Genomic DNA, 14,190 nt, shown 5'->3' with positions numbered 1-14,190 from the left:
GATTTCTCAAAAATGTCTAGAAGTTTGTAAACAACACATTTATATCTTTTAATTTAGGAAGTGGTCTTAAAATATATAAATTTATGATTGATATGGCCAAATTTAAGGGAAAAGCTAAATGATATCCTGCAAACATAGCTATGAAATAAAACTACAGCACTTTACTAAGAAAGGTGTGTAATGCTATTTAACAGTATTTTATCTATGACTTTTGCCACTATCCTATAATTTTTTGCTTATTTTTTTTTCCTGTATTAACTAGGATTATTTTATAACTAAAATAATCCTGCTAGGTAATAGATACCACCCAATAATTATTACAACACATGAGTTGTGTTCATTCACCAAAATTTGTTAAGATGGGGGGTGTCTTACTAAGAAAGAACCTATATTTTCTTGACTTTAAACCTATGGGACAGGGGGATATAGATTGTATGCTCCATATTTAGTTTTAGAGATCAGTCTTGTTGAGTACAATACCATGATTTTAGAAGTCTGTACTAGGAACATTTTTCAAGTACATTTTTTATATTTCAGATGTAATGCACTGCATTTTTATTTGAACAATAAAAAAAGAACCCATAATCCTTTGAGACCATGCAGGTCTTTTTTTCCCCCTTTTTGAAAGTATATGGTTTATGTAATTGCAGACTACATAATGTATTTCTTTCATTCTTTTAAGAAGTGACTTAACTCTTGGAAATAATATTTGGGTTAGATCACACTTCAAATACTGAAATAATTAATATCTCAATTGTGTAATCTTTTTATACCAAGCATTCCATTTTAGAGCTGATTTTGTTTACCAGTGCCAACAGAATCCCCTTTTCATAAGTTCTCAACATATATCAACATATTCAGAAAAACTGATTTTACTATTCATGTGAAAGATATTTTCCCCTTCTGTTTACTGTTGTTGTAAAACTAAGTCATTTTGTTAGTAGTTGAAAATTAATTTTTTGTTAAATTACTATACTTATTGTGATTTTTCTTCTCAGGAAAAAAATGGCGGTGGGGTCAGTAGTTCACTGACTGATTCTGTCTTGTTTTTCATGAAAATATTACACCATCTTTCTTTTGACTCAAATGACCTAAATACACATTTGATAAAAATTATTTTGCACACTATATTACTCACTTCATCTTTCAAACAATACAAAGTGATAGACTAAAGAGGGAAATTCAAAATCACAAAGCTTCTTCAGAGCCTCTTTTATTTCATCTATTTTTCACATTGAGTTTTTCAGAAACACTCTCATTCCTGCAGATCTGCCAGTACAGAACTTTTGCAATGCCAAGTAGTGTAACGCACACCCTCAGAAAGCAGAGGCCACTCTGCTGTCCACTATTTTGGCCTATGAAAGATGTGGTAGGAGATAGCAGGGAAACCTGTATACATCCTACTGATCAATGCTTGCTTCAACAAGTCCCAACACTCAACTAACTGGTGTTATTTCCAGGGGATGAATTTAGGATGAGAGCTTCATTAGTGCTTTAATATGACTTAACTGTGTTACTTACATACCTTGATTGCAAAACTACTGTCACTTGTATTTTGGGTGAGTAAAGAGTGTGCAACTATGGCTTGACATAAATAAGAGTTCTGTAATGTGACAGAATACATGACTAATAGATGTGTTATAAGAGGTTTCATATTAGACTTCTACCTTTAAATGCATTCACACTTTTGAAAGCTGAAAGCCAATTTTGCATACTCAGTACTTAAGAACCATGATAAGAAAGATGAGAGGATGTTTTTCTTTAAAATTTTTTTTTTAATGTTTGTTTATTTTTGAGAGAGAGAGGGTGAGCACGAACGGGGGAGGGGCAGAGAGAGGGAGACACAGAATCCAAAGCAGGCTCCAGGCTTTGAGTTGTCAGCCCAGAGCCTGACGCAGGGCTTGAACTCACAAGTTGTGAGATCATGACTTAAGCCGAAGTTGGACGCTTAACCGATTGAGCCACCCAGGTGCCCCAAAGATGTTTTTTGACAGAGAGAGAGAAGCTAATTTTACATTATGTGGCTTTGGTTTTGAAAACCAATGCATTAAGTAAGTAGAGGAAAAAAAGAAATTCAACCTAAATCTGATTCCAAGAGGTCACTTTAACAATTTCTTATGAAAATACCTTTTAAAGGTTCTTTTGTCAAACATTTCAAAAGGCATATTTGGAAAATGAGAAATTAAAAGTACAAATATACAGTTTACGTGTGTAAATAGCCTATATTCAAATTTTGACCCCACTCCTGTGTTCAGCACTGATGGGTAAGAATTTCAGAAACTGCAGAAAGAAAATGAAAGTCTGTTTTTAAGGAGCTTAAAGTTAAAAAAAATAGTGTGTGACATAGTGAAGACAATATTATAGGCTAATTATAAGCTAATTATAAATGTTGAACTTTAAAGTGTTCTGGTATGTTGTGCAAGTTCATTTGCAGTATTAGAGTTGACAAGATTTCATTTGGTTTGCTAGGTGTTTGGTCATTGCATACTGTATTCTGCAACTCAAAAGATACAAGTTACCACAATGTTGGATAACCAGTACATACATACACATCAGTGCTAACACTCTACTTTTGTATTGGGCTTTTTTTTTTTTTTTAAGATTTTATTTTTTACGTAATCTCTACATCCAACGTGGGGCTTGAATTTACAACCCGGAAATCAAGAGTTGCACACTCCAGGGACTGAGCCAGCAGGAACTCCTGTATTGGGGTTTATAACTGACAGATACTTCCCCCGCCCCAACATGCTTTACCAAGTAGATCAGTTTCGATCACCTCTAATAAATGAATGTTAGTATATGTGAAATTAGTAGAAAAATATCCATAAATTTTATTTAGATCACAATATTGAAGCTTACAGTAGCAACACTTTAAAGTGAGAATATGTGACACCAATATGTATCTGAAAAGGTGGACCTCATCAACTCTGTGTCTCCTGCATATTAAAAGGTCAGAGTACCTAGCTTAAGTGCTACTGTGAAAGGACCAATTTCCAATGACACCAGTTCTCTGGAAGGAGAGGAACGCAGTATCATAGAATTTGCTTCTTTATTCCCACAGTCTTTAGGTGAAGATATTTCCATTTAAAATTCGTTTCCATTTAAAATCAGTAGTGAGTAGCAACCAGTTGTTTCTTATTTACCTTAAGTAGAGTGGTACCTTCTTCGTTTTTTTTTTTTGTTTTTGTTTTTGTTTTTATTTTTCCTTTTAAAAAGGAACATCTTAGGGGCGCCTGGGTGGCTCAGTCAGTCAAGCATCCAACTTTGGCTCAGGTCATGATCTCCCAGTTTGTGAGTTTGAGCCCCGCATCGGCTCTGTGCTGAGAGTGTGGAGCCTGTTTGGGATTCTCTCTCTCCTTCTCTCTGCCCCATTCGCACTCCCTGTCTCTGTCTAAATAAATAAATAAACTTAAGTTTTAAAAAATTTTAAAAAGGAACATGTACATATAGCATAAGTTGGGATTTGTGTGTTGAAACATTTCAAAATTCATGTAGGTGCAAAATTTGTAACTGCAGTTTGACATTACCCCAACATTTGTTGGAGGCTTGTTTTAACCAACATTTTACTCCGCACAACACAATTTGGGGACTAGGACTAGGAGTAACCCCTATGTGAGTAAACTCCTTCACGTCATTCCAGTTTGTGTGTACTGTTGTCAGGAACACAAAACTAAAAACTAGTCCGTGTAGATTTAGCCTATTCCTTTTTTTTTTTCAACGTTTATTTATTTTTGGGACAGAGAGAGACAGAGCATGAACGGGGGAGGGGCAGAGAGAGAGGGAGACACAGAATCGGAAACAGGCTCCAGGCTCTGAGCCATCAGCCCAGAGCCCGACGCGGGGCTCGAACTCACCGACCGCGAGATCGTGACCTGGCTGAAGTCGGACGCTTAACCGACTGCGCCACCCAGGCGCCCCTAGCCTATTCCTTTTAACCCGAAGACAAAATGTTACTGTTGAGGCTCTTGAACGTTTCTATAGGATACATGTAAACTAGTAAAGAATACACCGTGCTGCCAGTGATAACCCCTCTTAAGTAATGAGACTATCTTAATAAAGTTTTGCTCTTTATAATGGAAGATAAAATGACACTCAGTGTGCAGTTGGGCTTGAAAATGTTAATTGGAACAGGTAAACCAATTAAATCTTTATACTGTAGATAGAACTATGCCTAGTACGTAATGGATGCTCATTAAAACTCAGGGTCAGCCAGAAACACATGCCTTTCTCCAAGCAGGCTTTTCGGCAGTATAACCTATCTCAGTAAGTAGCAGAAGCAATCAGGTTGCACGTAAAGAGGTGGGGGACTACCCTCTCTGGTCACAAAAACCACCCACCTAGTCTTTCCACTAAAATCACACAATCAGTTTTAAAGTGAAAAAGAATAGGGGCGCCTGGGTGGCTCAGTCCGTTAAGCGTCCAACGGGGCTCAGGTCGTGATCTCCCGGTTTGTGAGTTCAAGCCTCCCATCGGGCTCTGTGCTGACAGCTCAGAGCCTGGAGCCTGCTTCGGATTCTGTGTACCCCTCTCTCTCTGCCCCTGCCCTGCACGCACTCTGTCTCTCAAAACAGTGAATAAACATTAAACAAACAAACAAAAAAACCTACTAAAGTGTAAAGGAATGGAAAGGCTCACGCCTCACACCGACTTAAAAGGCGAGGGCTCCTAGAGACAGCCCGGTCCCGCCCAGGGCAGCAGGCCCCGCCCCCGGCAGCAGGCCCCGCCCCCGGCTCTACAATTCCGGTCCAGCGTCCGAGGAGCTCCAAGCCAGCAGCGGGAAAGTTTTGTGTCTGCGCAGTAGGCCTGCCCGGTGCCGCGTGGGAAAGGCGGGACTTTCCTACCTCCTGCGTCATCGCCAGTGCGACGCAAGACGTCACTGGCTTGAACGGGAAGGTCAATAGTAGTGGAGCGCGCGCCCGTTTTTCGCTTTGGGTTTCCGGCGCGTGCGCTTGGCGGTCTAGGTGCCGCGGATCGTAGCCCGATTCTAACCTCTGATGCCCGTGTTTTAGCTCGGCCCCAGCGCCCATATGCTGTGCCGGCTTGGCGGTAGGTGGCTGCGGCCGCTGCCTGCACTGCAGTTAGGAGTCCGGGTCCCGCCTCTTGCGCCAACCTCGACGGGCGGCATTAAGCACTCTGCTCTGCCCGCTTGGGCGGTGGCGTCAGTGTCTGCAGTGGGCTCCGGCGGCCCTGGCAGCTGGTACGAGGCCCTGGCCACGTCGGCGCCGGTGCAGGGCGCGGAGGAGGTGCTACTCGGCGTGCACACCGCCACGGGTCTGCCCTGGTGGGCCTGCATCGGCCTCACCACCGTGGCTCTGCGCGGCGCCGTCACTCTACCCCTGGCCGCCTACCAGCACTACATCCTGGCCAAGGTGAGGGCCACCTGCACCCTGCGCATCAGCTTCGGCGGTGAAGGGTGGTAGACGTCTACCGGGGGCTTAAAATCCCTGGCCGCCGCCGGAGTGCTTAATGTAAATCATCGTGACCGCCTTCTTTGCTAAGAAATTTAACTAGCACTGGATATGGAATTGAGAGATGTCTGGTGATATGTGTACTTGTCATGTCGTTTACCCTGCTGGGTTTGTGCTCCAAGCCCAAGTGGTTGCTGCCGCTTGCTGCTAGAGAATGAGAGAAGTAAAAGAATTAGCAGAAGAAGTTGTGTGGAGAAAATTTCCGTCTTAAAGGTTGTAGTAGCCTGTATGCCTGCAGCATCTTTTGTCCCCGAGTATTCTAGTTCACCTTATTGAAAACAACTACTAAACTAGCGATTTGCAAACTTGGTTCCTTATTCAGGCCGTGCTGCCTACAACTCGGGTTAGTCGCAGCCACTTGACCTTCAGTGTTTCGTTATTTTTTCTGTGGAATCAGGTAGTAATGCCTTCCTGGCCTACTTCACAGTATTATATCAAATCAAATACTGTAGGTTAAAGTGCTTTGAAAGCAAAATATTATTCAAATGGGAAGCTTCAAAAATAATGTCTTAACGTGTTTTCAAATAATTATTGAGGATGCGGAGACCCGGAAACAAAGGAAATTATCACCATTAAGACAGTGACGTGCTGTGCAGAATTAACACAGAACAGAAATAAATACAAACTTTGTGGCTCTGTCGCTGTCACAGAGCGTATTAAAGACTCTTAATTAATAGACTTCTGTTTTCTCAGTTTACATTATTGGAAAATCCAGGGGTGAAACATTCTAGGATTCAGTTCTTATTTAATCCTTATAATAATTCTGTGAGGTAGGTGTTGTTAAACATTTTATATTATGAGGAAACAGGGTTTTACAGCTTAAGTAACTTGCCTGAAATCACATGGCTAAGAGTATGAGCTGGAATTTGAAATTTGGTTGTAACTGAAGATTTCTTAAGCAAATTAACATCTTCTGCTTAGACTTAAATTTTCTTGAGATGATCAGTAAACCACATTTCTGAGTGAGTTAGAGGAATATTATGAGTGGTTATGGATAAGATCCTTTATGTGCTCATAACAAATTCTACGTTTTCTTTAGCTAGGTGGAAAATTTGCAGCCAGAAATAAAAAACATTGCAAGGCATCTTAACCAAGAAATTGCAATTCGTGCAAATCAGTTGAAATGGTCCAAAAGAGCTGCAAGGTGAGCTAATTCTGTGCATATAGACCTACATATGTATGTATATATATATACATACACTTACATACATACCCAAATTGTGTCTGTGATTATGTTAATTAGAGGTTTGAGTATTCTGTAGCTGTAGCAGCAAAGTAGTTCTTTCACTCTTTAATATTTTAATGCGTTTGTGTGGTATGACAGTTTTATATAGTGGACTGAAAGCAAGAAGTAGAAAAACAAAGAGCAAGTTCCTTCTTGAGGGACTCCAGCCTCCTGAAAAAGACCTATAATCAAATAATGACATAACAATTATAAAAAAGGTTATGTACAAGTTCGGTCATCATGGAAAGTCAGGGAAGGCTTCACAGGATGAAGGTACCGTGCCAGTCTGTTGGAATTTTAGTCAGCAAATGATACAGAATATTTATACACTTGACTGTTTTGGAAAGAAAGGTACAGCAGACAATAACCCACAAGAAGGGGGAGGTAGAAAATGTGAATGTGTGAATGCCAGGGTAGAAGAAATTAGATAGCCAAGGTGCTGTCTGTCCACTGTGGTTACCCTGTGTAGTTGTCTGCCTGGGCTCTTAGCCCTTAGAAAGTGCTTGAATGGGCTGCAATTCTATGCCTGCACTCAGCCACTGGGAACTTCTAAGTCCTGCTTCAGTCAGCCTAAGTTACTAGTCAAATTCTGGTCCTTACTAGACTAAGTGTTCACCAGTTCACAGCAATGAGAAAAATAAGGGTTTTTATTATGAGTATATGATGTATATACGGTTGTTCATATATTTTTACCTATATGGGTAGACATTTGCCTACTATTTTCAACATGAAATTGCTTCCCTCTTCACTTAGTGTTGAAAATTTGGAAAGACCTGCCATTTATTTTTATTTCAGAGAGAGAGAGAGCAAGCAGGGGAGAGGGGCAGAGGGAGAGAGAGAGTCTCAAGCAGGCTCCACACGCAGTGCAGAGTCTGACTCGGGACTGGAGCCTGCAACCCTGGGGTCATGACTTGAATTGAAATCAAGAGCCAGATGTTCAACCGACTGAGCCACCCAGGTGCCACAGAAAGACCTGACATTTAAAAAAATCATTGTGGTAGCTTAATATCTTTACTTGATAACAGTGTTTAAGTTTTATTGATCAGAGAAATCTAAGGACAACAAATCTAGGCCAAAATAACAGATTCATAGCTGCTCATCTGAGTTATAAATGCAGCCTAGACAAGCCTGATACCTTGCTTATGCAGTACTGGCAGAATGATTTTCCATATACATTCTCACACAGATAGATGACTTTCTAGAAAGACACATCTGAGGGTTTCCTGCATTTTCAATGGAACTGAGTCTTGAAGGGTAAAAGTGAGTTTGTCAGGTGGATAGCCAGGTAAGTGGACTGTCCACGTAGATGATTTAATGACTTCCAAAAGCATGCTGATGTAGAAGTCTGATTTATTGGATAGCCTATGTCATTTAGGCACCAGAATATATAGGTGTGTGTAAAAGAGTAACAAAAAATAAAGTTCAAACAGTAGGCAGAGTCTAAATTACAAAGCTTGGGATATCTGTGTACTGTCTTAATGTAATACTACACTATAATTGTGTTACCTTCAAGCGTATTAAATGTCTACCTTGTACAAAAACCTGCTACAAGAGAATTAGAAATGAGTAAGACCCAACAGTTGACCTTCAAGGAGACTTTGATCTAGAAAGTGGGACTTAAGGCAAGAGCAGGAATAAGTAATAGGATTAACAGAGAAACATGAAGAAAATCTTCATGAAAGAATTGAGGGGCACCTGGGTGGCTCAGTCACTTACGCGTCCGACTTTGGCTCGGGTCATGATCTCAGTTTGTGAATTTGAGCCCTGCGTCAGGCTGTGTGCTGACAGCTCAGAACCTGGAGCCTGCCTTGGATTCTGTGTCTCCTCTCTCTGCCCCTCCCATGTTCATGCTCTGTCTCTCAATAATAAATAAACGTTAATAAAAATTAAAAAGAAAAAGGATTGAAGAATGGAGACCATTTTAACAGGTCAAGAACATACATATTACAGAACCACATTGCTATAAAAGGTATATTCAGAGATCAAGTAATTGAGCTTGCCTGGAATGGAGGGATTTTAGTTAAATGTGCTTTCACCTTTAGAATTTTTGGTAAAGACTGGTCAGACCATGTCAGTAGTGAAATTTCACTTGTTAAAATCTAATTGGCCAAAGACCATCAGAGACAAAGCTTATAATCCGACAATGTCAGATTTATCAGATTGTTATATAATTTGTGTACATTGCTAGAGAGTTTTAAGTAAAAGGCTTCATTTGCCTTTTGTTAGGCAACCCCTTAATATAGCCTATGAGAACTAAAAATCCTGCACAAAACTTTAGCTAATAACCACAACATGGGTGTGTTTGTACTATGGGTATGAAGCACTGTTAGTCAAATGACATTTTCTCCTTTCCCTTTTTTTCCCTCTTCCTTCAAACTAGACTCACTTATCTAAAGAATATGCGGAGGCTTGTTTCAGAGCTGTATGTTCGGGACAACTGCCACCCTTTCAAAGCCACTGTGTTGGTCTGGATTCAGTTTCCAATGTGGATCTTCATGTCCATTGCCCTCCGGAATTTTAGCACAGGAGCAACACATTCAGAAGGTAGTTATTCTAGAAGTCTCTTTCCCCCAAATAAGTTCTCTAACAATGTTTTTGTACTCAAAAAACAAAAACAAAATGTGAAAAATCCCTATACTTTTTATGATTAGTATATTGTCACCATCTTTCTTACAAGGGTATAGGTTTTAAAATATCACGTATTAGCTAATTAGCCATGTTGAGAAAACAAATGAATATAGAAAGGACAATAGTAATAGAGTTGACCCTTGAACAACACAGGTTTGAACTGGGCAGATCCACTTATAGGTGGGTTTTTTACAGTACGGCACTATAGATGTATTTTCTTTTCATTATGATTTTCTTAATAACGTTTTCTTTTCTCTAGCTTTATTGTAAGAATTCAGTATATGATACTTGGGTTATAGGTAAGGCTTCCAGACAACAATAGGCCTTCAGTAGTTAAGTTCTTGGAGAGCCAAAAGTTATACACAGATTTTCAGCTGCTCGGAGGGTCAGCACCCCTAAGCCCTGAGTTGTTTAAGGGTCAACTGTACTTCTTCATGGAAGTCATAATAAATTTAGTGTTATAATTCCATGATTAAGTTTTCTGGCCAAGAATTTCTTCTGTTTATAAAATTAAGAGATCAGAAAAGTTTTCACAGTTATGAATGTAAACATTAATTAAGAAACAGTATAAACTAAAGCATGTATTTTTTACTTTCATTTAAAGGCATTTCTAACCAGAAAGTAATCTGAACAGAAAGAAAGTAGCCTATGGACAAATAATTATACAAATACAAATCTGAAAGAGTGCTGCTACTCTGTGCTCCTACAACTGTTTGCTACAGAGAGCTTCTTGCCTCTTTCTCAGCACAGGAAGGACTAGTTTATGTTGTGGAATGAAAACGAATGAAAGCAATACATGTCTTCAGTGTGAAAGACCCCTTATTTGAATTAGACTACTTATGTCTTATGTCTTTCTTCCTGCTATGTTTTATTTATGAAACTGTTTTAGCAGGTTTTTCTGTTCAGGAACAGTTGGCTAATGATGGGATCCTGTGGTTTCGTGACCTCACCGCACTGGATTCCACTTGGATTCTGCCTATCTCTGTTGGTGTCATCAATTTACTAATAGTGGAGGTCAGTGGTTTTAAATGAGATTTGTTTGCCATTGGAATCATTGAGATTTTTGTTGCTGTTGCAACGTTTGAATAGGTGGTGATAGCTCTGAGCTAGAATTGAGATTCCTTGGTTTCTGGTCATAGATCAGACATTGGCAAACTCTGTCTGTTTTAAGCCAGTTCCTTAATCTCTCTGGGGGCCATATGCTTATAATTAAAATGGAGGAGCTGAATTAGAACACTTCCAAAGTCTCTTTCACCTTTACAATGATAGGAATCTAATGCATACAATTTTGTGATTTGTTTTTGGTAAAGAGAGTAATTAAGATGGTTATCAATCTGGTTTTATTCTTCCAGTAGGTTGGCAATTTGTGTATATATTTAAAATGTAAATTTGTAAGCAGGAATCTGATTGTCATTTTTTAGCTGTATGACCCTAGAAAAGTTAGAACTTAACTTTATATGATGGAGTGGAAAAATACAGACATACAAAATATGAATTGTCAACTATGTCTTACCTTTATCCCATGCTGTGTTACTCAGCAGTTTAGGGAAAGCAAGCTTTTAGTTAGTTGTATGAGGAGCTGTTCTCAGACTTTGAGTAGAACATAGTCTCTTTGAACTGGAAGAAACCTTAGAAATGATCTTTAGAACTTCAGTTGAGATCTCACAGACCTGTCACTGGTCTCTGTTTGGGGAATGTAAAATACCTTCCTAAAATGATGGTACTCTAATGTCTTGGGTTAAAGTTTCTTGAGAAAAGACTCCATGTGTAGTCTAAGTGTTTTCCTAAGATCACCTAGCACAATCCTATGAATGTGGTTGGTGCTTAGTGAATATTTGTTAGAATGAAGGAAGTGGTAAACACAAGGTCACAGTGAATTAATGTCAATCCTTAGCCTTTCCTTTTAGTGACTAATGACCCAGTATATATAAGTTTAAAAAAACTTATTTTTTATTTTTTTAATTTTAGAGAGAGGGAGGAAGAATGCGAACCAGGGAGAGGGACAGAGGGAGAAAAGAGAGTCTTACGCAGGTCAGCGCTCCATGCGGAGCCCAATGCAATGGTCTCATGACCCTGGGACCATGACCTGAGCTGAAGTCATGAGTCGGATGCTCAACCAACTGAGACACCCAGACACCCCAAGAAAATTTATTCTTACTTAATATACACCATGTGGCAGGCACTGTTGTAAGCAATTTACATGAATTAACTTATTTAATTCTTAGAATAATCCTGTGATGTGGCTACTAATATTACCCCTGTTTTAAGTAGAGAAAGTGAGGTACAGAAAGGTTAAGTAACTTGTACAAAGTCACATAACCACTAAATGCAGGGCTGTCCACATGAATCTAGACAGTTTGGATGTAGATTCTGTGTTCGCAGTTATTACACTATGCTGCCTCTTAAGTAATTCATAATCATAACTGCTTTTCCTAGCCTGGTTCTCCCCTTATTCCATGGAGCCAGATCACAAACCTTTGAAGTACCTATTAAGTTCCTTCTTTATGCCAGGCACTGTATGTAGGTGCCAAAACAAGGGTAGTGATTCATACATAGTACCTATCTTGAAAGGACTTTCAGTCTTACAATCTTTAAAAAAAAAACACAGATGATCAACCATATACAGTTATCAGTGTTTTATTTTTAACTTTTCTGCTTCTATTAAAATATATGTAGGTGGAGGTCAGTCAAAAATCAGGTTGTATTTTAAACCTTGTCTAATTTAATATGCTTAATACTCATTGTGTGTGTTTATATTCTACTCTCTCAGATTTTTGCTCTGCAAAAAACTGGAATGTCTCGTTTTCAGACGTATATTACGTACTTCGTTCGTGCAGTATCAGTGTTGATGATTCCAGTTGCTGCGACAGTACCTTCAGTGAGTAAGCACCAGCATTGTATGTAGTGTGCTAAATCCTCTCTGTGCATAGCTTACACTGGCTAGGATTCTGCCTCTTTTTTTTAATGTTTACTTATTTTTGAGAGAGAGGAAGAGAGATGTGAAGTGGGCTCTGCTCCGACAGCAGAGAGCTCCACATAGGGTTCGAACTCATGAATCATGAGATCATGACCTGAGCCGAAGTCTGACACTTAACTGATTGAGCCATCCAGGTGCCCCAGGATTCAGCCTCTTCTGTTGAGCTTCATTTGACTAAGTCCCTTACTGGTTTCCAGGTTTCTGTAGTAATTAATCTATCACCAAGTGACACTCGAATATTTCTTGGGTTGGTTAATCTTCCTCTGTGTGAAAGTGAGTTAGCTGTCAACTCTGTTTCTTTTTTTTTTTTTTTTCCAGTCTTACACAGTGCTGTGAACATAGTATTTGCTCTGTTTAATTAGTTGAAATATTGAATTCCTTCTGTCTACATAGACTGGGCCAAGGAATTTAGCTCTTAAAAAAGAAACAAAACTTCATGCTGAGTCCATAATGGCTCATATATAATATCGCTTAACCTCATAAAAATTCAGTGGGATAGGTACATCTGTCCCCATTTACATGTCATTACACTCTGATAGAAATGGAAAAAAATAGTTAACGTTTGCAGTTATTTCCTATTTTCAGCCTTTGTTTATTTCCCAATGAAACTATAGTGCAAAGAGGGCAAAAGCTGTATTTGGCATTATCTCTGTCTTTGCTGAGGGCCAACACATGGACCATGAAGTAGAAGTCATTTGTTGGTGGTATGTAAAGTTATATCTGCATATATGAAAGTACTTCATTATCCTAAGAATCTGAACCGGTATGTTTTTAGCATCAAAAATGTATTTTTAAAACTGTCCCTTGGCCATAATACTGTCACTAATCCTGTGTAAAATAAGTAAGTCTCCACATTTCTAAAATAGACATCGTAATGTCTGTGAGAAGTAATGAAATAGCAACAAGTGCTTATTATGGTACTTTTCATGTAATAGTAATGTTGTAAAATACCCTGTGAAAATAGAATAGTACAGAGTCATCGCATTTCTGGGGGAAAATAATACCAGTTATAACTAAGGAAACTCCCTGGTCAAATAAGATAGGAGCAGTGAGTTTTCCGTGAGGGATTGGGTTTGAAATGGATGACAGAGATCTACAAAGCAATGTCTTAAGTACCCAAAAGTTTTTTCTCTCCAATATAGGAAATTCAGAGTTAGGCAGTTTGGGGTAGAGCTGGTATAGCAACTGCGTGAAGATAGGAGAAACCCATCTGCCTTCTCTCCCTGTATTCCATCATCCACAGCCTGTAATTTCTATCTGTAAGGCCACGGGATGGTCATGATGGCTGCTGGAGCTTATCTTGCAGGATTGGTAAAAGGGTGCTTCAAGTGCAGTTATCCTCTTTAAGGAGCCTTGCCAGAAGTCACACCAAACACTTGTGCTTACGTCTGACTTACGTGGGTCATAACCTAATTGCAGAAGAGGCTGGCAAGTAGTCTTTTTTTTAAGATAGCAGTATACCCAGCTAAAAAAGAGAAGTTTATTATTAAGGAAGAATTACTCTTAGTAGGCAATTTCAGGGTAGTTTTTGTGTCCTGGGTAAGTTCAGATGATGATGGCCAGTATTTATTTGATATTGACCTTGTGCCAGGCACTGTTTTAAATGGCTTACATATTTTAGCTCATATAATTCATCCAGTGTGCACTGAAGTGGGTGCCATTATAATCTCCACTTTAGTGATGGGGAAATGGGCACACAGAGGGTAAGTAACTCAACCAAGGTCACTCATTTATTAAGTGATACTTAACATCTCTTAAGTATCTAAGGCACATCCAGGCAGTTTGGCTCCTGCTCATAACTACTATGCTAATCTCCTTGGAGGATGTATTACTTTCTGCCCCTAAGAATTTACTTTGGAACAAAGGCAGGTAGGTCACCTCCTGTGCTTAGC

General features: G+C 39.3%; 1 protein-coding gene across 4 annotated transcripts in view; it reads left to right on the top strand.

Annotated features, from left to right (window-relative positions):
* Positions 1-4,926: 4,926 nt before the first annotated feature.
* LOC124520547 (cytochrome c oxidase assembly protein COX18, mitochondrial) overlaps positions 4,927-14,190 on the top strand; it is a 69,082-nt gene continuing 59,818 nt past the window's right edge. For 3 of the 4 annotated variants that reach the window (XR_006964338.1, XM_047091478.1, XM_047091475.1), the window contains exons 1-5: positions 4,927-5,369; positions 6,512-6,612; positions 9,074-9,237; positions 10,211-10,335; positions 12,092-12,199. Coding sequence is in view for 3 of the 4 variants with exons in the window: in XM_047091478.1 (XP_046947434.1) it covers positions 5,028-5,369; positions 6,512-6,612; positions 9,074-9,237; positions 10,211-10,335; positions 12,092-12,199 (840 nt within the window). In the remaining variant the exon portion in view is untranslated. The remainder of the gene's footprint in view (positions 5,370-6,511; positions 6,613-9,073; positions 9,238-10,210; positions 10,336-12,091; positions 12,200-14,190) is intronic. The other variant, XM_047091477.1, reaches the window with a different exon arrangement.

This window comes from Lynx rufus, unplaced genomic scaffold, assembly GCF_022079265.1.
Source record: "Lynx rufus isolate CCGP_SWC_20201006 ecotype Redwood Valley unplaced genomic scaffold, mLynRuf1.p SCAF_3, whole genome shotgun sequence".
Classification (NCBI taxonomy): Eukaryota; Metazoa; Chordata; class Mammalia; order Carnivora; family Felidae; genus Lynx; species Lynx rufus.
The sequence above is the reverse complement of the archived record's forward strand: the minus strand, read 5'-3'. Positions and strand labels throughout refer to the sequence as shown.